This window comes from Ochotona curzoniae, unplaced genomic scaffold (assembly GCF_017591425.1).
Source record: "Ochotona curzoniae isolate NIBS_2020 unplaced genomic scaffold, NIBS_Ocur_1.0 contig_1081, whole genome shotgun sequence".
Taxonomy (NCBI): domain Eukaryota; kingdom Metazoa; phylum Chordata; class Mammalia; order Lagomorpha; family Ochotonidae; genus Ochotona; species Ochotona curzoniae.
The window spans coordinates 71,384-94,170 of record NW_024464944.1 but is presented as its reverse complement, the minus strand read 5'-3'; the positions used below and the strand labels follow the sequence as shown (position 1 = coordinate 94,170).

The window sequence follows — 22,787 nt, the reverse complement described above, 5'->3', positions numbered from 1 at the left end:
GCCTGCCACCATGTGCAGCCTTGGGCTCAGTGTTTGCATATCCAAGTCCTACCCTCCCACCTGCCCAGCTCTGGTCACCACTGGCTCTCAGACTGCCCACTACTGCCTGCTCCAAAGCATGGCCAACAGCCCTCACCTGCGAGGCTGCAGCCTTGATCCCAGAAACACTTCTGACAGGGGTCCTGGAGTAGCTTGCAAGCAAAGGGCAGAGGGCTTCCAGCAGACATCTAAGCAAAGCCCACAGCCCAAGGACAGGGCAGATAGTGGGCAAGCTGGGTAAGCAGAGCTAATAGGGCATAAGCTGGCACCTGCTTTAGCCAGGTAGGAGCTGGGGCAGGAGCTGGGGCAGGACGCAGATGGGATGGGCAGTAGACAGTCGTCAGAGGGTAGTGAGACTGGCAGGGGACAGGGGTGAGAAAAGGCTGGTGAGGCTGCACAAAGCGGGGGACAGTGCTTGTGCGTGCATGTGTTAAGTGTTATTTTATGTTCACCTGAGTGTGTGTGCATGTATGTGTGTATGTATGGTGTATATCATGCGTATAGGTACATGTTGTGTACCTGCATGTGTGTGAGTGTATGTATGCATGTGTATGTGCTCAATGTATATCCACAGGTGTATGGGCATGCATGTGTGAATGTGTAATGTGTAGGTATATGTTTCTCTATATGTGCATGTGTGTGTGTGTGTGTAGTGTGGACCTGCACGTGAGCACACAGGTCTGTAAGTGTGTTCTGCATGTCCAGATGTGGGTGTGTATGGGGTCTCATGGGTCACAGGCACTGGATGCCAGTGAACCCTCAGCAGGGATGGGGGTGCTTTGAGTGCTGTGGCTATGACCTGGGACAGGGAGGGGTGGGAACAAAGAATAGGGCAGTGGGTGAAAGGGAAGACAGGAGCGCGATGGGAGAAGCACCATGAGCAGGGAGATTCCAGAGCCACTGCGTTTGCCATGGAGCTGAGTGATCGGATACCTGCAGAGCCCCCAGCTGGGAAGTGAGGAAACAGGTATGCAGGGCACAAGCCCACTCTCCGAGGCAAGACTGCTGTGCTGCCCAGCTCTCTGCCATCTGGCCTCAGGAATCTAGAAACCCTTCCGTGACACTCTGGGCCTGGGGGCTAGCATGAATCCACAGGCCCTTTCTTCCATGAATAACATCTAAACCTCAACCTGCAGTTTAGGGAGATTTTGAGCTCTTGGCCTCTGACTCGAGGAAACTGAGGCAGCACGTTATTCCCACACCCATTCACAGCTACACCTATAGCCCATGGGCTTTGTACACACACCACTGGGCCTCACTGCTCTAGGTTTTAATACAAACAAAATGCTGTGATGAGACTTGAGCTATGGCCTAAGAACCTCACTATGCTTTTTATGAATAGTCACTGCTTTGCCAGGCCAGGACTGGGAGGCTCCCCAAAACCCAAAGAACCCGGAGGCTTTAGTCTGTGTCAGAGATCCCTTCTGCTGTCTTTACTCCTTCATGGCAACACTTGGTCTGGTTTCCACCGGGGCACTGTGGAAGTCCACAAACAAGAGAAGGCATGGTTAGAGGCCAGAGCTGCCCCACCACGACAGGTGACAGCTCATGTGTGATCGTTCCGCCAGTGCTCCAGCCAAGGTGTCTATGTTTGGAAAGAACTGGAAAGGTGGCTTCTGAGAGTGACCTCACGGGGCTGTGCAGGGACAAGAGCCCCTCAATCTAGCCAGGAGGACAGAGCTTTGCCAAAATTGAACCACAGGATTCTGAGAGGGCAGGGTAGATAGAAACACCCCTTTGTCCCAGTGAGAGGATTCGCAGGGATTGCCCTCCTGTCCCCCTGGGGCATACAGCATGCCTGCTCCCAGCTCCATGCCTGGCATCAAGCTGAGCCCAGGTGCTGCAGTTGCAGATGCCCCACCTGTCCTGTCCCAGGCCTGGCGTACATTTCCTGAGGATGCTCACCTCCCTCAAGGGAATGATAAGGTGGCATGCATCCTCTTCTTTGCTGGCAAAACATATGTAGTTGTTGGAGATGAACATCTGGCCAGGAATGTGCAACTTGCTGAATGGTGTCCACAGTGTGCAGCCCGTGTGGCCGTCCAGCCGCTCATCCCTGGGCAGCCGGAAGGTGGCCCGATAGCACTCGTTCTTAGCTCGGGCATCCAGGTCTCTGAGGAAACAAGGTGGGTGCAAAGCAGGCAGGGGTCATACGTGCAGGAGGACTTGAGGCCTCAGTCCCCACATCACTCCCAGAATCCTTGGGGTTCTCCAGGAGCTGGTGGTGCCCAAGGAGCTTACAGTTCAATCAAGGATGCAAATTAAACAAAGGCTAGAGTTGTGCTATAGTGACTTATGCCACTGCCTGCTGTGCTGGTATCCCATATGGGTGCTGGTTCAAGTCCCAACTGTTCCACTTCCAAAACAGTTCCCTGCTAATGCATCTGGGAAAGCAGTGAATGGCTCAAGATCTTGGGCCTGTACCACCCATGTAGCAGACCCAGAAGAAGGTCCTGGCTTTGGACTGGTCCAGCAGTAAGACAGGCAGGTAATCTTGAAATGCACAGGAGCACTGCTTAACAGATGCTTACCCACATGTCCAAGTGCCGAGAGGTAGTGATGGGCACCCTGGTCCTAATCCCTGTGCTGGGCTGCAGGTAACATGACCCTACCAGTCTAGCCCTATTCATCTGCTTTGCGAAGGCTCCCCCACTACTTCCATCTGTAGAGTGACACCCTTGCACAACAGGCTGGTCTTAAAGGCGCCACCAGAGTCTAGGTCTTCACCAGTCTGCTAGTGCACCCCAAGGAAATGGCCCCTGGCAAATGAGGCCTTTGAACACGCCAGTGTCAGTCTGGCTGGCCCACCGTGGCTGGGACTCTGGCCCAGGGAAATGCTGAGATACAACCAGCTTTGTGCAGGTTTCCTGTGAGTCTACAACCTAGGAGCTCATTAAACACAAGCGGTCTGCAGGGGTTGGCCACAAGCACCTATCTCCACAGACAGAGTAGCGATGACCCTGTCTGCCCTGCAGGCTTCAGACTCCAAAGGCCTGGACCTCATGGCTCTGAGGGTCCCTGTGGTATAGAGCTCGAGGTGTGCTCTCTTCATGGGGGGCAGAGGCTGTATTCCCTGAGCCTGGATCCATCCAAGTCCTCCAGATGCAGCCTCAAGGGGGTGTCCGGCCCAACCTCTTGGGGCCCTCAACAAGGGGTACCCATCTTGACTCCACATCTTAGGAATAAGTCAAGTAGTGGCCTGTCTAGCCTTGGTGTCCTCATCTGAGACCTGGGGACAGTAAGGGGACCTTCCTGTCGTAGGGCTGAGAGGAACAAAGTATGTAGAACCTTGCCTATGCCAGTGGTGCTTCTAGGACACTGCTATACCTTCTGGTATCCCGCTCCTTGTGCGGCAATGCAATGAAGTACTGACCTGGCTCCTATCAGCTGGGGGGCCCAGGATGGCTGACTGGAAATCCTCAGTGGATCTGGCCCAAGTGGGCCCATCCTCTCCCACAGTAGGGTCCTCCTGAGCCCCAGAAGGCAACGCACCGCTTCAAAGCAGAGATGTTCCTGTGTGGCTGGACAGGCCTGGGCAGGGCCTTGTCTTCCAGGAAGTCCTCGTTGTCCAGCAGCTGTCGCATGGCCAGGTTGGCCAGCTGCTCCATGAGCTTGAAGGTCTCACCGATGTTGAGGAACATGGAGAAGAAGAGTTCCTGGTCCCTGGTATCCACACGGATGCTCTCGGGGAAGAGGAGGGTGGCATTCTTCTCAAGCCGTGTGACATCCACCCACTGCACCACCAGGCTCACTGGATGCCCATTGGGACAAACAGACCACTGGTTACAGCTGGGAGAGGCAGGGCTTTTGACTCCCACCCACACCCAGAGCCTACTCCCTGAAGGTAGACCAGACCATTGGGGTCCTACTGCCTCAGATCCACTAGGGTTGGTCAGCAAACATTTGCCTCACAAGCAGCAAAGAGTGAAATGAGTTCCTGTTGTGGGTTGCTAAGGTGGCATCTGGGTTTTGGGGGAGATGCTCTTGGTGGCTGTGTGAGCACACAAACTTGGGGGCCAAGAGGAAGAAGACCCAGCTGGAACCTGGTCAGGGAAAAGCCAGGGCTGATGAGGTCAGGTGGCCGGGCCAGAGCTCACCTTCTTTGCCCAGCAGGAAGGAGTAGAAGCACATGTGGTTGACAGTCAGGTATAGCCAGCCCTGTCTGGGCACACGGCCCTTCCAGTAGCTGCAAGAGTAATAGTTGACCAGCTTTTCCCCCTCTGGCATCCCAAACTGCTTCCGCATTTTCAGCTCCGCCTCCTTGAACTTCCCAGGGTCCTCATCTCCCTGGGGCTGCACGTTCTTGTTTTCTTCAGCGATGATGCCCTGAGGGAGGAGGAGAGACAAGGCCGGGCAGGCAGGTCACAGGGAGCAAGGGCCAGGTGGGGCCACAGCTCAGGGCAGGAGGCTGCCTGGGACTCTCAGCCAGTTCCTGCAACTCCCTGGCCTGCGGTCACCACTGGCTCTGAGTACTAACCTGTTGGGATAAATATTTGACCAACTTTGATGCAAAACTGTTGACACAAAGTAGGTTAAAGACACAAAGGCTAAACATTGCTAAACCCAAATGCTCCAAAATTCTACTCCTGAGTGAAGACACGATACTACAAGGGGAATGTCCCACTCAGAGCACAGAAGCACAAGACAAGCAGCACAGCATACTCCTTCAAGCTCTGAGTGAAGGCACCTATGAAACAAAGTAATTCTGTGTTGACACTGGGGTCCCTCCACAGAACATCTCACCATCTCGCTCTGTATACACAAATGGAGCCCAATCTGAACCAAAAATCCTGTCAGGAGCACATCCCTCTTACACACCGCTTTCGATTTCCCCTTTTTCGCCTTTACAGGGGTTCTCCCTGTGGCTCTGTCCTAAAGTATGTTTGGCACTTGACTCCTATGCCTCAGGGTTCTGGCCTCTTGTTCCAGCCTCCAGACCAGCTGAGGGGCCTGCCCAGGTTGTGGAGGGGTGCCCTGCTCCCTGGTACTGCCAGAACCTTCTCAGAGCTCAAGGTGAACATCATCCTGGGATAAATCAGGTCACCTCAAAATGGATCTTCTAGAAGAATAATTACTGGATCAACTAAATTCCAGGGACCAGGGCTGTCGGCTGGACTTGCTAGGCTTCTGGGCTTCTGAGCGGTTATCATCACGTCACAGGCCCAAGAGGCAGACCTGAAGGTGAGGACTGCTCTGATTTCCTCTTAGTACCATGGTGTGGTTGCATCCTCTGACACTTACATGCAGCACAGGGAACTCCTCAGTTCATCTGTTGTTGGGATCTAGAGGAAGGGTTTTGGGGAGGGACTCAGATGAGGCTGTCAGGGTAGGGCTCCCATGAGGATGTCAGTGGGCTTTGTGAGAGGAGTGATCTGAGGTAGCACACCTGTGGTTCTGTGGATAAGGTAGTGAGCTGAACTGGCGGTCACAAACATCCTGCGCCCTATTTCCATCTGGCATGTCAGAGCACCCCTGTTCCCAGAGTGCTCTGCTTTCATCTGGGACCTGGGCAATGGTCACCACATAAATATGTATATTTTATGGAAGTATCATCAACTTCCCAGGTGATCACATCGCTTCACAAGAGGAGGCGCTTTCCCTCTCTCCTGTTGGAGAAAAGGATGAGAGAAGGTACTGCCATTCTACTTTATTCTCCAACCTCTTTCTCTCTCCAGCCTAATCTATGCCTGTGTGTGTACATGTGTGTGTCTGTGTGCACATGTGTTTATTTGCTTTCTTATTTTCTGAGTAAACTTTAAATATCATATATGTACTTGTGCTTAAAGTGCTTTTTAAGTAAAAGTCAATCTGGAATAAACAATAAAATTAGAGTCCACCTCTCCCATATCATTGCTCCAGGATAACAATCCACACCCCTAGGGCTCCACACAGTCCCTGCAGCCAGAGGCCTCTACCCAGGAGCTCTAGGACTGTCTGCAGAGGAACCTCTTTGCTTCATAAGATACTCAGGTATTCTGTTATAGGAAGAAAAACATGGAATGACACGCTATGTAAAAGTTTCCTACCAGGTTTTCTCTACTTCCTTGTTAGCAATCAGCCTGTTGGAAACATTGCTATATGAAATTGTCTATCTACCCACCTCCTTCCCTCGACCAAAACAGACAACCTAGACAGGGAGGGAAACTAGAATACACTGCCTGAAAACATGTCCCCTTTGACGTAACAATTATTCAGGGCTGAAAGCAATTCAGTTTTCCCCATCCTTTCTGCCTACATGCAGGATGTAGATTCTCCTTTAGTGGAGACGTCAGACCTTCCTCAGCTTAGAGATGGCAAAAGAGGCCTCTGGGGGCAGACATCACTTTGCTTCTCTCATACTTAAGCTCCTCACAGCTTCTGAAATCAGTCTTTGTTGTTGTTGTTGTTGAAAAGGACCCAATGCTGTGTTTCATAAGAACTTTGCCTAAATACAGCCATGACACACCAGCAGCCAGCTGTAAAGAGAGCTAAGTGGCAGAGATGGGAGTATGGGAGGGAGTTCAGATGTGAGCAGAGAGAAGTGTTGAGCCAGGTGGGCATTCTCAGAGCAGACAAGTACACTCCAGACAGACTCTGAGAGCAAGTGCCTGGTTTACATTTAGACTGGGGTCTCCAAAGGCCGGGGGTCTTGTTCTTCCTGCTGTTTCTCCTTCCCTTTTTCCCTCTTATCCTGAACAAAGGATTTGCTGTGTTTGAATTAGGCAAATTTTCTCCCAAGGTTTTATGACACAGTGTCATCAGTCTGGGTAGTCTAGCTGGTGCTGGGTAGGTGCAATTCCCTTAGGGTAACTTCTCAGGGGGAAGGCTGTGAAGTTTTCTTTTTGTTTTTATTGCTCAATATTATCAGGCTAGGTAGCCCACCAGCTGCTGGGCAGAGGCGACTTCCCTAGGGAGCCTGCTTGGTGGGGAAGGTTGGAACCACCTGCAAGGCTACTAGAGTAAAAGCAGGACTTCATGGTATAAAAACCAGGCTGCTTCTCAGGTGTGCTTCCAAGGCTGTTTCCTTCCTTTTTGTCATCCTAGAGACCCTGCACACACAATTCCAACTATGTAACCACAGGAGACTCCTTATAAGTTTTCTCACACGTCAATTCTTGGAACTGTTCTGAACAAACAGTTTTTGCTAGAACCACAGTGTAACCTCCCTCTCCCTAACCCATCTTCCTAGCAACACCCAACCCCCATTGCCTTCTTCCCTTGCTTTTATGTCTCCCTAGTTGCTCAGTCAATGAGAAATCTGTGAGACAGGGACAAAAGGAACTGATCTTCCCAACTTCCACCTGCCAGCCACTACTTTCCAGATGGCGTTATTAACAAACACCTTGCCTTCTGTTTCCTTCATGTTTCTGAGTCCTTCCTTTGGTAGGTGGGTGCTTAGGTGGGTTTATTTCTCACACTGTCCTGTCACTTCTCTTTAGGTTTACTGATCCTTTGTTAAGGGGCAATATGAAGCTGAGTTCTAACCAAACCCTCTTGCTGCTCTTTCCTGAGTATCTCCTGTGTGTATGTGATACACACCTATCAATAAATGTTGCTTCGGAGCCGGCGTCACGGCATAGTGGTTAAAGCTGCTACCTGAGAGGCCAGTATCCCATATAGGAGCCCTGGCTGCTCCACTTCCCATCCAGCTCCTGGTTAATTGCTGGGGAAGGCAACAGAAGATGGCCGAAGTGCTGGAGTCCTTGTAACCCACTTGGGAGACTCAGATGAGGCTCCTGGGTTTAACCTGGTCCAGCCCTGGCCATTGCAGCATCTGGGGAGTAAACCAGCAGATGGAAGCTCTCTATCTCTGCAGCTCTTTCAAATAAATAAATAAGTAACAATCAAATCTAAATAAAATAAGTGTCTGCTTGTTTTCCCCTTGCTAATCTACCTCTTGGTTTTTTTTTTTTAAAGATTTATTTATTTTTATTGCAAAGCCAGATATACAGAGAGGAAGAAAGACAGAGAGGAAGATCCTCCGTCTGATGGTTCACTCCCCAAGTGACCACAACGGCAGGTGCCATGCTGATCTGAAGCCAGGAACCTCCTCCAGGTCTCCCAAGCGGGTGCAGGGTCCCAAGGTTTTCGGCTGTCCTCGACTGCTCTCTCAGGCCACAGGCAGGGAGCTGGATGGGAAGTGACGCTGCTGGGATTAGAACAGGCATTAACATGGGATCCTGGCGTGTTCAAGGCAAGGACCTTAACCACTACGCCATGGCGCCAGGCCCAATCTACCTCTTGTTACAGAGTTCCAGCCACGACCCCAATCAAATAGAAGGAAAAATGGCTTTCCTTCCCTCCTACAAGCCCCAGTAACTGTAACCTAAGTCTTGTCTTGTCTTCTCTCCTGTCCTCTCCTCTCCACTCCTCTTCTCTTTAGTCTTCTTTTAAATATTTATCGATTAATTTTAAAAGAGTTACAGAGAGAGTGGGAGAGACAGAGAGATCTTCCAACCAGTTCCAAATGGCTCTAATAGCTAAAGGCTGACACAGGATAGCTAGGAGCTAGGAGTGTCAACCAGGTCTCCCAAATGGCTGAAGGCTGCTACCTTCCCAAGTACATTAGTCGGGAGTTGAATCGGAAGTAGAGGAGTCAGGACTCAAACTGGCTCCCATATGAAATGCTGGCATTGCAGACAGTGGCTTAACCCACTACATTGCAACATCCACTGAAAGCCTCCTTTGGTAAGCTGCCAGTGTGTCGTCGCAAGGAGCTGCTTCAGGAATCAGCTGTATGCCTAGACAATACAAGGGGACTTCAAAACATTTATGAAAAGAAAATGGACTAGAAGATAAGCTTATTTTGGTCCAGAATTTTTTTGAAATTATATATATGAGAAGCTTCAAAATGTTTATGGAAAATGCATTTGACAAAAAAGCATGGATTTAAAACCTTTTTAGTACCAAAATAAACCTGTGTTTAATTCTATTTTTCCTTTCCATGGTCTTTTTTTTTTTTTTTAATTTATTTACTTGATCTGAGAGGTAGAAAGTCAGAAATAGCGCCTACCCACTGTTTCAGTTCCAAATGCCCACAACAGCTGGTGCTAGGCCAGGTCTCCCACGATGGTGGCAGGGACCCAGTCACTTGAGCCATGACCTTCTGCCACCCAGGGTGTGTGTTAGCAGGAAGCTGGCATTGAGAGCACTCCCATAAAGGATGTGGGCCTCCAATGGGTGGACTAAAAGCATGAGGCCAGATGCCTCCTGCCCCTGTAAAAATGAAGGCATGCAGGCCAGTTACAGAAGTGACTTGAAGATGTTATGCTGTTGGCAGCAAAGCAAAGGGGCCAATAGCGAGGGGCACAGGAAGCCTCTGGAAGCACTCACCAAAGGCCAGGAGGCAGAGTCCCCTCTGAGAGCCTCAAGGGGAGCCAGCCCTGCCCACACCATGAATTGAGAGTGTTTCACCTTCCAAACTATAAGATAATAAATCACTGCTGCTCAGAGCTGCTGGGTTTGTGATAACTTACTAAAGTACTAATTTAAAGCTAATACACAATGTTTTTGGGAAATGCCCACTTTGTTTTTATATTTCTTGACTCAAAGCTATTCCTGACATTCTTCCTCCCATTTGAAACTGTGTTTTTTGGCCCTGTGCATGTGCTGGGATTCCATGTGGCCACTGGTTCATGTTCTAGCTGCTCTACTTCCCATCCAGCTCCCTGCCTGTGGCCTAGGAAAGCAGCTGAGGATGGTCCAAAGCCTTGGGACCCTGCACCTCAGGGGAGACCCAGAAGAAGCTCCTGGCTTCTGGCTTTGGATCAGCTCAGCTTCGGCTGTTGCGGACACTTGGGGAGTGAACCAAGAGTTGGAAGATCTTCCTCTCTCTCCTTCTCTCTGTAAATCTGCCTTTCCAATAAAAATCAGCAAATCTTCAAAACTGTGCTCTTTATAGGTACCCCTCAGGTTCACATTCCTCACTGCTCTTTTGCGCTGGGTCACCTGCCCCATGGATCTGCTTCACTTCTGGATGGCTTCCTTGTTTTCTATGGAATTCACTTTGGCTCACTGGTATTTCCTTCCGCCTGGCCTCCTGGTCTCTCTGTTTCTTTCACAAACTCACTCACCTGGGCACTTGGCTCATTGGTTTTGGCCCTTTTCTCTTTCACAAGCTCTCAGCTTTTACACTGCCTTTCATGTATTGTACCTTTGCTGTGTCCCACAAAATCTGACTGATAGTGCATTTACTTGATCATTAAATCTCAAATGTTTTCTAATTTCCACTTTTCAAAAACACATTTTTTCATTTATTTGAAAGGCAGAGACAGGATGTGCATAACAAGGAACGGAGGGAAGGAGGAGGGAGGCAGAGGGAGAAAGCAAGAGAGGAAGAAGGAGAGAGCTCGATCTTCTGGTTGCTGTTTCACATGCCAAATGTCTATAAGAGCTAGACCCAAGCTAGGAGCCTGGCACTCAACCCAGGTACCCCACGTGAGTGGCAGGGACCCACTGTCTTTCACGATGAGTGATAGCAGGAAAATGGAATCAGAGGCAGAGCTGACAACTGAAACCAGGAACGCTGACAAGGCATGTGGGCGTCCAAGCTGTGTCTTCACCACTGTGCCAACACCCACTCCTAATTTCTCTTTCTTTGACCCATGAATCATTTAGAGGTGTTTTTTCCCCATTATTGCTCAGTTTGTTAGAGCCTTGGCAAACTTGGAGTCTTCAAAAGTCCATGGAAAATGCAGATTGTGAGAAAATCACCATGGATTTACACATTTTTTGTACCAACAAAATCCTATCTTTTATGGGCAAAGCAGGTAAAGCTCACTGTCTGCTATGCCAGCATCTCCTATGGCGCTGGTTCGTGTCCCAGCTGCTCCACTTCCCTTCCAGCTCCCTTCTTGTGGCCTGGGAAAGCAGTGGAGGATGGCACAATGCTCTGGCCACCACAGCCACTTGGGGAATGAACCAGTAGGCTGAAGATCTTGCTCTCTTTCTCTCTCTCTGCTTTTTTTTTTTTTTTAAATATTTGTTTATTTTTACTGGAAAGGCGGATACACAGAGAGGAGGAGAGACAGAGAGGAAGATCTTCTGTCTGATGGTTCACTGCCCAAGTGACTGCATCGGCTGGAGCTGAGCCAATCCGAAGCCAGGAGCCAGGAGCTCTTCTGGGTCTCCCAAGCGGGTACAGGGTCCCAGGTTTTGGGTCGTCCTCGACTGCTTTGCCAGGCCACAAGCAGGGAGCTGGATAGGAAGCAGGGCCGCTGGGATTAGAATTGGTGACCATATGGGATCCCGGGCGTGGAAGGTGAGGACCTTAATCACTAAGCTATCGCGCAGGGCCCTCTGTCTTTCTTTCTATTTGTAGATCTGCCTTTCCAATAAAAATAAATACATCTTTAAAATCGTAAACAAACAAACAAACAAATAAATATATCCTTATCTGTGAATTCTATTTTCTGTAAACTTTTTGAAATTCCCCCCAGAATAGGAAGCATTAGGTTACGCTGCTATCATTCGGCTATTGCCCAACTTGCTCAATGTGTGACTCCATATTCTTTGCCAGGATTCTGTTGTGTTCTTGGAACCAGGAGGTAACATAGGGCCTGCCTTGATTCCTGAATGCACAGAGAAAAAGCAGAGGAGCTTGGTGCCATCTGTCCAATCCTGTGAAGCTTTGGAGGTTGAGGCCTACTCCTAGCAACTGGACAGTCAGAACTCTTCTAGGAGACCAACTGAAAACAGTATGTCCACTCAAATGTTCATTATACCAGTAATCACATCTAAAAAAACAACCTAGATACCACTATGAGGTCAGTTGTTACACGCGGTTACAATGGTAACAATCATTCTTTTGATGGCTGCATTAAGTATAACCACCTATAATCCAACAAGTCCCCTCTGAAGACAGAGCACTCAGCAAGGTACCCACATAGCACTCAGCAAAGGTGAGTGAGTACCAGAGAAAGGCTGCTTCCTCCCTCCTGTTGCTGGCAGGCACCAGTTCCCGGGTTTGCACACTCAGTGTTGTAGGGAGCATCCAGATCCATGTGCACTGCTGCATACAGGTACCCTTAGGGGCAGTGAGTTCAATGACTCCTTTTCAACCCTTCAATTTGCATCTCTAAAATGAGGGTAACACTTCTACCATGTCGTGTGCAAATGAAACAAGACAGTATACAGCCATCATCTTCTACCTATGAAGACCTGCATACAGCCCCTCTGCAGATACCAATATCCACCGAAGCTCAATGCTGCTTCCCTTAGAATGATGTGGTATTTTCAAAGAACCTACACAATCCTTCTGTGTGCTTTGAACCCAATCTCCAGATTATTACAATAGATAAATCAGTGTGAATCTACATTAAGTACTTACTATACTGCATTATTTAGGGAATGAGGACAAGAAAGAAAACCGGTGTACGTCCAGCACTGATCCAATATTTTTCCTGGATATCTGCAATCTGTGGTTGGCTGAGCCTGGATGAACAGTCCATGGATGTGAAAGGCTGTGTGTGAGCACTTCCAGCCACAGAAGTTAGCAGAAATGTAAGGCTTGGGCCCAGCATGATGGCTCAGTGGCTAAATATTTGCCTTGCATGCACCAGGATCACATATGAGTGCCAGTTTGTACCCTGGCTGTTTCACTTCCCATTTAGCTCCCTGCCTGTGGCCTGAGAAAGCAGCAGAGGAGTTCCCAAAGCCTTGGAACCGTGCATCCACATGGGAGACCCAGAAGAAACTCCTGGCTCCTGGCTTTGGATCACCTCAGCTCTGGCCACTTTGGCCACTGGACGAGTGAACCAGCAGATAGATCTTTTTGTCTCTCCGTAAATGTCTTTCAATAAAAAAAATGAATAAATCTTAAAAACAACAACAAACTGTAAGGCTTACGTGTATTTTTCCCTTGACAAAGGTGGTGATATCCTCCTCATTATCAAAGATGGACAGTGTCTGAAGTAAGTTATTTTCCAGCCATTCCCAGTGTTTTGTGATTTCTTTGCGGGAAGAACCTAGAAGAATCATGAAGTAAAGAAAAAAGTTTGTAAAATTGCTATGCCAGATGCATAGGTTGAAACAAAGAGTCCTGGGGGAACCATTTGGTGCAGCGGTCAGGACGCTGCTTCCGGGGCTGGTGTGTGCGTGGTAGGTTCAGCCTTTGCCTGCACGGCTGGCCTCCTAAGTGAGCACTAGTTCGAGCCCTGGCTGCTAATAGTCTGAGAAAGCAGCAGAAGATGGTCCAAGTGTTTGGAACCCTGCACTCATGTGGGAGATTTGGAAGAAGCTCTGGCTTTGGATCAGCCCACATCCAATTAATGCAGCCAGCTGGAGAATGAATCAACAGATTAAAAAAACCTCTTGGGCCTAGTCTGATGTCTCTCTCCTTGTACGTGCCAGCATCCCACATGGCTGCCACTTCGTGTCCCAGCTGCTCCACTTCCTAGCCAGCTCGCTGCCTGTGGTCTGGGAAAACAGAAGAGGATAGTTCAAAGATTTGGGACCCTATTCCCATGTGAGAGACCCAGAAGAAGCTCCTAGGTCCGAATTGGCTCAGTGCCGGCCCTTGCAGTTACTTGAGGAGTTAACCAGTGGATGGAAGATCTTTCTGTCTTTCCTTCTTGCTGTAAATCTGTCTTTTCCAATAAAAATAAATATATATATTTAAAGATATATATATATATATATATATATATATATTTCACTTGCTTGCTCTCTAAATGCCTTTCAAATAATATATATTTTAAGATGTCCCATATCAAAATGCATGGGCTCAAGTCTCACCCCTACTGCTTACAGCCTTTTGATAATGTGCATCCTGACAGGAAGCAGGTGAATGCTCAAGTATATTGGGTCCCTGCCACCCAGTTGGGCAGCCAAGATGGAGGGCCAAGCTCTTGGCTTCCATTTGGCCAGCCCTAATTACTGTGGGCATTTGTGAACCAGTGGATGGAAAAACTCTGTCACTGTTGCCGTCTCTTTGCCTTTCAAATAAAATAAACAAAACTTTTGTCAAGGATTTGTTAAAAAAACAAAATGGAAGGGCCTTGGATGGTAGCCTAAGCCCTTGCATCTGCCAGGACCTCATGTGAGCACTAGTTTGTGTCCCAGCTGCTCTACTTCCCTTCCAGCTCCCTGCTTGTGGCCTGGGAAAGCAGTGCACGATGGCCCGGGACTTTGGGACTCTGTACCCATGTGGGAGACCTGGAAGAAGCTCCTGGCTTCGGATCAGCTCAGCTCCAGTCATTGTAGCCACTTGGGGAGTGAACCAGTGGATGGAATATCTTTCTTTTTGTCTCTTTCTCTCTGTAAATTACTTTCCAATAAAAAGAAAAATCTTAAAAAAAATAGATAAATGGAAGACCTAATCTGCCAAGTGTGTGTGATGAGAAGCTTTAAACTACTTGGTCTTTTCTAAAACTTTTCTGTATGTAACAAAAAGAATGAACAGTCCTGGTAAAAATCAAAGAACAGAATTCAGGCAGAGTCACAGTTGGTCACTGTGCCTCCCTAGTCTGGGATAACATGTAAGAACTGTTCAGGTTGACAGAACTTAACATGGTCTTTGGCATCCCAGTGCCTCAGGAGACGCAGACTGGAGCAGCGACTCCACCTTGCTCATGAGAGTTCAGGCATCCAGAGCTGCCAGCTACAGGTTCCTACAGGACTCCAGGCCCTGGCTGGCCAGGCTCCTGCTGGTTGGGCAAGCAGCTACCACCCTTCTTTTCAGCTTTACTAGCTGGCTCTGCCTCTGGCCTACAAATGACCCCTGTCCCTCTGCAGCATGGGACCCTGGAGGGTCCATCAGACACCAAAGGAAAACGAAAAAACAGGGCAGGAAGCACCACACTACTTCCTGAGGGCAAGAAAACTCTTATGTCCATCAAGAAATTGGGGAAAGGGAACCAGAAAACAAGTCAGAGAATGAGAGTTCTCCTGGCCTGCCTCACCTTACAACCGGCACCCTACCTAGCATGTCTGGGTGGGAATCACACTCAACAATTGTTTTCTGATGAATGAAGAAAAGGACAATAGGAAGATGAATGACTCATATCCTCCTCAGGGGTCCTGGGTAGAAGAGTCTGAGGACTAAAGGCCCAAGAAGGCCAAGTCAATCATGTGACTCACAGGAAGACTGGCATGTGGTGAGCCTCAGCCAATAACCAAGCCCAGTGGGCATGAATCGGGCTTTTTGTCTGGGGTGCCTGATCCTGGCCACCCCATCTTTTCCTTCACTGTAACCTTCTCTTCTTCCTACTCAATGCCCACAGAACCCCAGCTGGCCAGGCGAGGTAGGTCCCTGCCACTCTTTTTAGCTCACAGTGGTGTTTGTTCTGCCACAGCCCAGTAGTCTCAGCTCAAAATGCTCATCAACCTAATAAGGGAAGAGCCTCCCCAATGTGCCCACATGAAAATGATCTCCCTGGAGTTACATAACACACAATGAATCACAGCAGGCTGTGGCAATCACCCCATGATCCCTAAAGTCATCCATACATTTGCTTTCCCCTTGGTTTTGCATCTGTCGCAAAAAGGCCAAGGTCTGGTTGCTAGGGAAGGGATTTCTTCGTGTGATCTCTCTGCCTTTTCGTCAAGAGTACGTGGTTCAGTTAGGAAGTTAAAGTTACAACTGCCACACTTCTACTGAGTCATTCCACCCCACATTCTTGGCACCTAAAACAGAAGAGTTCTTCTCCATGCCACCTGTGTGGATGTCTTCAGTTAAGTGTTTGCTTACGTGCATTTAAAATGAGTAGCTAAAAAATAACTCTGCCTTCATTTGACAGAAAGTTGTATACAAAGGATGAACAAACTATACCATCTCTATGGAAGGTATTAGGCATAAAAATAAAATAGCTAATTAGACTATTCAATGCTACTTCTGTTTTCAGAACTTGCCATAGGTTATCTTATTCTCAGAAAACACAGGAGACAGAGAATCCATTAACATTGGGTTAAGTAAGTTGTTCAAACACACAGTTGTCAAGCGGACAACATGGAGCCGCAGCCCAGATTGGCTGGCCGCAGAGGCCACTATCACCTTCAGGAGCTGCTGGCCTAATGGGAGACACTTTCTTTCTTTCTTTTTTTTAAAGATTTATTTTTACTGGAAAGTCAGAATTTATAGAGTGAAGGAAAGACAGTAAGATTTCCCATCCACTGGTTCACTCCCCAAGTAGCCACAATGATTAGAACTCAGCCAATCCAAAGCCAAGAGCCAGGAGCTTCCTCTGGGTCTCCCAGGTAGGTGTAGAGTCCCAAGGCTTTGGGCTGTCCTCTATTGCTTTCCCAGGTCACACGCAGGGAGTTGGATGGGAAGCAGGGCAGCCTGGACACAAACCGGCACCTATATATGGGATCCCGGTGGGCATGCAAGGCAAGGAATTTAGCCACTAGGTTACCATGCTGGGCCCTAATGGGAGACACTTACATGGAGAGTGCTTTTGGAAACAAGGGTCTAAGGAATCTGGGGAGGCTTTCTTGGGTGGTGACATCAGGAGAGTCTCAGCAGAGCAGGAGGGAAAGCTAGGCAGATATGAGACTTGGAGCATATGGATAGGAGTTTCAGGTCTTGTAAGTGTGCAGTCTGACTGAAGGCCAGGCACTGAACAGGAAGGATGAGGACAAAAATATAGGCAGGGAGACCCTGGAAGTCTTTCAATGCCAAGCTCAGGGGCTGGGATGCCCTAGCCAAGTGAGCCACTTCTAGAGTCAAAGCAGGATGGTGGGGGTGGGAGGCTCGGGCCAAGGCCCAGGTAGGCAGGTGGGACTAGTCAGGGTATGGTGTGAGGTGACGGACTGGTGTTTCACAATGTGGCAAGGCCTCCATAGCACCAGGCTGTGTAGTCACCAAAGGGACTCGTGCCCTGTACCAGAGACTCCCATTCTGCAGCCATGATTCCCCTCCCCACAGAGGAGCTGCCTCCCCATACCCTTCTGTTCCTAGCACATGAACTCACTGATTCTGCAAGGAGACTCCTGGGGGGTTCCATGTTAAAGTAACTTCCAGCCACTGTGTTGCCCAGGCACACCTCGGTCTCCTGGACCCAGCTCAGGGCAAGGCCCAGTCTTTAGCTCCCATAGGCCATGGGCTAGCTCACCTTTCTAATTCTTTTTAACTCATTAAGACCTGCAATTTCAACTCTGTGACTACTTCAGTGACATATTTTAGTCACGTTAAGTACTCAATTCAAGTATCTATTGGTGTCCCACATGTAGGACAATGCGACATAATGGGCTGAGTTTAGTCACTTCACAAAGGGTGGATGCTCAGTGAGTGGAGGCTGTCCCTGGGCTGCTGCCCCTCTGTGCTTTTACCCCTTTGCTCATGTGTCCTGCTATGATGCCTCCAAGGAAGACCACCATCCTGAGGGACAGGACCCCATGGCTTCTGGCCTGTAGAGGCTTCTTCTGTGGTTAGAGCAGAGGGTCTGATGTGAGCTGCAGCTGTGTGACTCAATCCTGCCTCTGGACCAGTATTTTGCTCTTAGAAACAAAGAAAGTCAGAGCTCCTGTGTGTCCTGGAGCTGTGGGAGGGTCAGACAAGGGTCCAGCACACGTGGGAAAAGAGTATGAGTGCCAGCTGTGGCTTCATTCCATCAGTGTCCTCTGAAGGGGTACTCCTCCCCTACTCTTGGGAAGGGTTGGGGCTCTTTCTCCTAGGAGAACAACCACAGCAGATTCCTGTTACCCATGAGTCTGATTCAGAAAGCCCCTTGAACTCTGAATCACAGAATGCTAAACCACTAATGTCCTCAGAAGGGTTATGTAAATGGTGTATTACGTAAACAAACTATGCACAAATTGCCAATCTTCTTTTTGTCATTGTTGCTATCAATATAAACTCATCTTCTAGCTCCACTTCTGCACAAACTTTCTGAGTACCTCCATATAACTCATGCTCATCTAACACACATTTCCTGTCCCCGGGAACAGCAGATGACATTTCAACACCATGCCGGGATCCCATTTTCAACACTGACATCAACGGAAAGCACAGAAGTAAAAAAAGTGGTGGTTCTGCATAGTGTGGTACCAAGCTGATCAAAAGACACACTCACTATGTGAGCACTGAATCCAAAAGGCAGATGCCACCCTGTCCACCCCCACCAGGGACATGCAGAGCAGATGACTCAGATGTTTCACCATGTTGTACACATGTACAAATACCTCCAAATGAGCATGAAACCACCCACAGATATTAATTTGAGGGTTATAAATTTTAGAGAGTAAGCAGACTTGAAAATATGGAATTGCTCAGCAATGAGGCCTACCTATCTGCCCCAGAAGAGACAGCCATGAAAATAAGGTCACAGGCAAGCCTGGAGCCTGTGCCCTGTTACTGGGGCTCCAAGGGAACATCTGCTCTCCGCTCCATCCCTGCGAACAATGGGGCTGCCTTTCTAAGCTGGAATCTGCAGTCCTCCCACCTCCTTCTTGCTGGCTGTGTGGAGAGACCGCCAGGACATGTAGGCTGTGGTCTCCTCCTTCCAGGGGCTGTCTGTATAAGCAGGCCATGCATAGCACCCTTCATGACTCAAGGAACCTACCGCATGCCACTGTCCAGTAGACCTGCGAATCCTGGGTCTGGTGCAGGATGCGGTAGGGGGCCACACGGGCGCTGGAGTCCAGCACCACATCCAGGGTGCCCACGAGAAGACCTGGGGGCAGGGCAGAGAGATGTGAAGAATGAAGAGAGGTCGCTGCAGGCAGAGGCTGATAGTCTGCCTTGGGATGGCAGTGTGATGACGGCATTATCTGAAGGCCTGAGCGCAAGGAGAGAGACATCCTGGCTCCTCCGTGCTCACAGGGTTTCTTTTCCTCAGACACTCTCAGCTGGAGCCCAATCTCAACCACAACGTCCCTTCTTTCTTATTAGAAGCGTCTGCTTCTTCTCCTGGCTCAGAACCCCAAAACGCAGGTTTTATGGAATTCAAAGCTAAACAATTCTGTGAGACTTTTTTCAACACAAAAAATGGGAGGGTGCTGTGACGTAGTGGCATGTGGTGCTGGCATTCCATGTGGGTGCCAAACAGAGCCCCAGCTCCTCCACATCCAATCCAACTCCTTACTAATGTGATCATGGTATCTCCCCTGCCAGGTAAGTATAAACTCCTTAATAATGTGTCCAGGAAACAGCGGAGAATGGCCCAAGTCCCTGAGCACCTGCACCCATGGGTCTCCCCAGTGGGAGACCCACATGCAGTCTCTTGGCTTCAGCCTGGCCCAGGTAGGCATTTGAAGAGTGAACTAGTAGATGGACCATCTCTCTTTAGAAGGCCTCTATGGAAAGAAAGGCTTTCAAAAAAAATTCTTGAAAACCACACAAAAAAAATGATGATTTCTTTACAATCTATATGTAACAGTTAAGAACTGAAAACTTTAAACATACCACAAATATTACAAAACCCAGAAAACTATCACCCTGTTTTATCAGCTGTCAGATATTTCTCCCTGATGTTTCTGGCTGTGAGTCTGCCACCTCGCACCTGTCTGTGGAAGGCTGGTATTGTTCCTATCAGAACTGGGAGAGGATGAACTTTCCTCTGCTCTGGGGTCACGCGTTCCATTAGACTCACAGTTTAAGGAAGTTCCTTCCTTCAGCTTTGAAAGTCAGTACCAAAAAGGTCACAAGCACTTTTAGAATTGGCACTTTTGGGGAATATACTGATCTGGGTTTTTTGTCTCTGCACGAAGTTTTTAGGGAGTTTTGGGCTCTCTTCATCATGCGCCTTTTCAGAACTGTTAACACACACGTCCAGTTCACAGCAGGGCAGTTGTGGCTGGCTTCTCTACTTTAGACACATCAGCTGGAGACATAAAATCTTCTATACTTTTATCTGCTTTATTCCTGCATAGCTAAGCAATCTAAAAAACCCATTTATTGTTTTTGTTTGGAATTTGTCTTCCTTTTAATGCTTATTGTGACCATGTTCCTATTGATGTCAGGAAATTATTTCTACCAGTTAGCTTTAGCATTTGTTTGTCTATTATTTTACAGATTTACTTATTTCAAAAATTCAAGTTACACAAAAAGAGGAAGAGTCACAGAGCTCTCTCTTTCACCCACTGATTCACTCCTTAGATGGGTGGCGATGTCTGGGACAGGCCAGAGCCGGAATTTTTATCTAGATCACCCACATGGGTGGCTGGGCCCAAGAGGTTGGACCATCTTCCAATGCTTTTCTCAGGTAATAAACAGGGAGCTGGATGGCAAGTGGAGCAGACTGGATATGAACCAACAGAGGAGTCCACAGAGGATACCAGTGTCACAGACAGTGGCTTATCCACTAAGCCATAATGCCAGCCCATAGTCCATTAATTTTTAATGTTTTCTTTCTCTAGTCTTTAGCAAATAGAAGCAATGATTACAAAAGAAGGTGCATACATACATTCAAATCATGAGTTTGTAATGTCTCATCTGTTTTACTTAAAACAATCAAGAGGATGCTTAAACTTTGTCAGTGTTTGGGATAAAACATCTTGATTGCTTATGTTGGGGTTTCTCTTGTAAATGTTAGTCTTTAAACTGTCGGCATAATCATGTTGCGAGACCTGAATGCTTTTAAGTGGGCCAATTATCTCACCACACGGACTCCAACACAAAGTCCAAGGAAGGGAACATGTGAAAACGATGGCTTGAAGAAAACTACATCAGTGCCACTTTGACAGTGCCTGCGAGGCCACAGTGTCTGTGATGGCAGAGAAGGCCACGGTGGAGGCTACAGCAGGATTCACTCCACCTCAGAAGGTGGCGGGGGTTCAAGGAGCAGTTCCCTGGGCTGTGGTAGTATCTGCTCCCGAGGGAGACAGCAGTGCATGGGCTTCATGGGATGTGAGTTTTGGCAGGAGACATGGAGAAGTGGAGCAGACAGGAGAAAGGCCGTCACAGTCCCCATCAATTGAGATGACCTAGGGCAGAATAAGCGCAGAAGCACGCTGGCACCGCTGTCACAAAAGTGACTGGACAGCAGGCACGTTGTTTTCTTCCATGGATTGTGGCAGCTCCCAGGCAGATCACGGGACTCTCCAAGGGGCCGCTGGCTAAGCCAAGGAGGCAGGCCCAGCATGGCCTGGCCTGGCTGTTGAGGGCTGCTGGGAGGGTGCCAGAAGCATACAAGAGAACACTGAGTTTTCTTGGAAGCGGGTACAATCTCTTCTAAATTAAGAGGCGTAGCCCAAGACTGGCTGGGCGCAGAAATAACCTGTGGGAAGCCTCTGTCTGGGACACTGAAAATTAGCATGTTCCGCAGAAAGTTCTACTGAAAAACTGGAAGATGGGGCAACCTTGGGCCAGCATCCACGGGGCAACAATCCGCACCCAGAGGAAGGCATGCCCTGGTCTCCCCGCGGGCCAGTCCTAAGCCTGACACAGCTCTGCTCCTGGGGCTCTTGGGTCACACCTGCAGAGGGGGTGTGGCACAGGTTCCGCCAGGGGGAACAGGTGCATAATTGGGGTGCCCATCCAGGCTCCTTCGGTGTGACAGGCCCAGGCACCCCGCGGCTCCGGGGCTGCACAAAGCAGGGAGGCAGGGAAGCAGAAGCGGGGGAAGCGGGCCCGAAGGCCTGCGTCTGCCGGTCTCAGAACGAAGAAGGGACAGAAGACAGTGCTTGTGTCACTTGGGGCCCCAGAGGCACTAGGGTCACCTATGCGGCGGAGGACGGGCCCTGGGAGGAGCGGCTGACTCTGGGCTGAGGTGTCCACTCCGAGACGCTGCACCACCGCAGGCTCGAGGGTCGCGGCACTGACCCCAACCCGGGCCCCCTCGGCCAGGTCCCCCGTGCAATCGCGGCCCCTCTTCTCCTCACGCCCCGTTCCGTCGCCGCCGCGCGCCCGCCCGGCCATCCCCGCGCCTCCCCGCGCCCCACAGGCCCGGCCACCCGCGCCGCTCACCCGTGAGGCCGCCGCCCTTGCCGTGGCCCCGGCGCCGCTGCAGCACGAAGAAGGGGTTGGCCCGCTCCGTCACCCACAGCGCGTTGGCCACCAGCACCTCCTCGGGGCCCAGCCGGCCGACTGCGGCGCGGCCCCGTGCGTGGTGACATTGAGGCGGGCCTCTGGGGAAGGGCCAGGTGGGCCATGCTCCTCGGGCTAGGAACCTGCAGAGCCGGTGCCAGCTCGTCAGGAAGCCCCGAGCCAGGCAGGCGTCCCTCCCGGGGAAGGCGTCGCTGCGGCCTGGCGGCCATCGGCTGGGGGCTGGCCGAGGCGGGGGAGGCTGCTGCGCAGGCGCGGGCGCCGCAGGCCGCGCAGGGCCGGCCCTGCCGCTGTCGACCTGTAGGGGGCAGAATCCTCCTTGCTCAAACACCGGCGCCTCCCTGCCACCGAGCAGGAGGCAAAACAAGCGCCAAGTGACTACGGGTGCCCGGCGAGGCAGTTCTGTGTGCCAGGCGCTGAGGAAGCAGCGCTGAGGAAGTCTCCATCCCCCTGGAAGGAGGCGGCGAGCTTCCTCTGGGGCATAGCTGTGGGTCTCGGGTCGGCTGCCCCTGTGCAGACGATGGCGGCACCTTGGGGTCCCCTGAGGCTTGAGCTGCTCAGGGGCTGGCTTCTGTCGTGGGCGTCCAGGAGGCCAAGTGTGAAGAAGGTCGACATCTGGATGGACAGCGAGTCCTCTGCGGCGTTGCTGGAGACTGATTCGGCCGGCAGCTTTAAGACCTCAGAAGCTTAAACTGCCATTGTGCCGGCTGAAGAGAAATCTTCCCTCAACAAGTTGAAGTGCTGGAGAGCAGATGTCTGGCACAGTGGTGGACTGCTGCCTGAGACACCTGCATCCCATTATCCTAGTAGTTGGGTTTAAAGTGCCAGCTGCACTCTTCCATTCCAG

General features: G+C 50.0%; 1 protein-coding gene across 1 annotated transcript in view; it reads right to left on the bottom strand.

Annotated features, from left to right (window-relative positions):
* Nucleotides 1-22,555, bottom strand: part of LOC121166843 (TBC1 domain family member 9B-like) — a 40,910-nt gene extending 18,355 nt beyond the window's left edge. Inside the window, 7 exon segments of the mRNA XM_040996148.1 lie at nt 1,945-2,152; nt 3,532-3,790; nt 4,137-4,365; nt 12,865-12,983; nt 18,519-18,629; nt 21,863-22,238; nt 22,358-22,555. Of these exon segments, the coding sequence (XP_040852082.1) occupies nt 1,945-2,152; nt 3,532-3,790; nt 4,137-4,365; nt 12,865-12,983; nt 18,519-18,629; nt 21,863-22,238; nt 22,358-22,555 (1,500 nt within the window).
* Between the last annotated feature and the right edge of the window lie 232 nt (nt 22,556-22,787).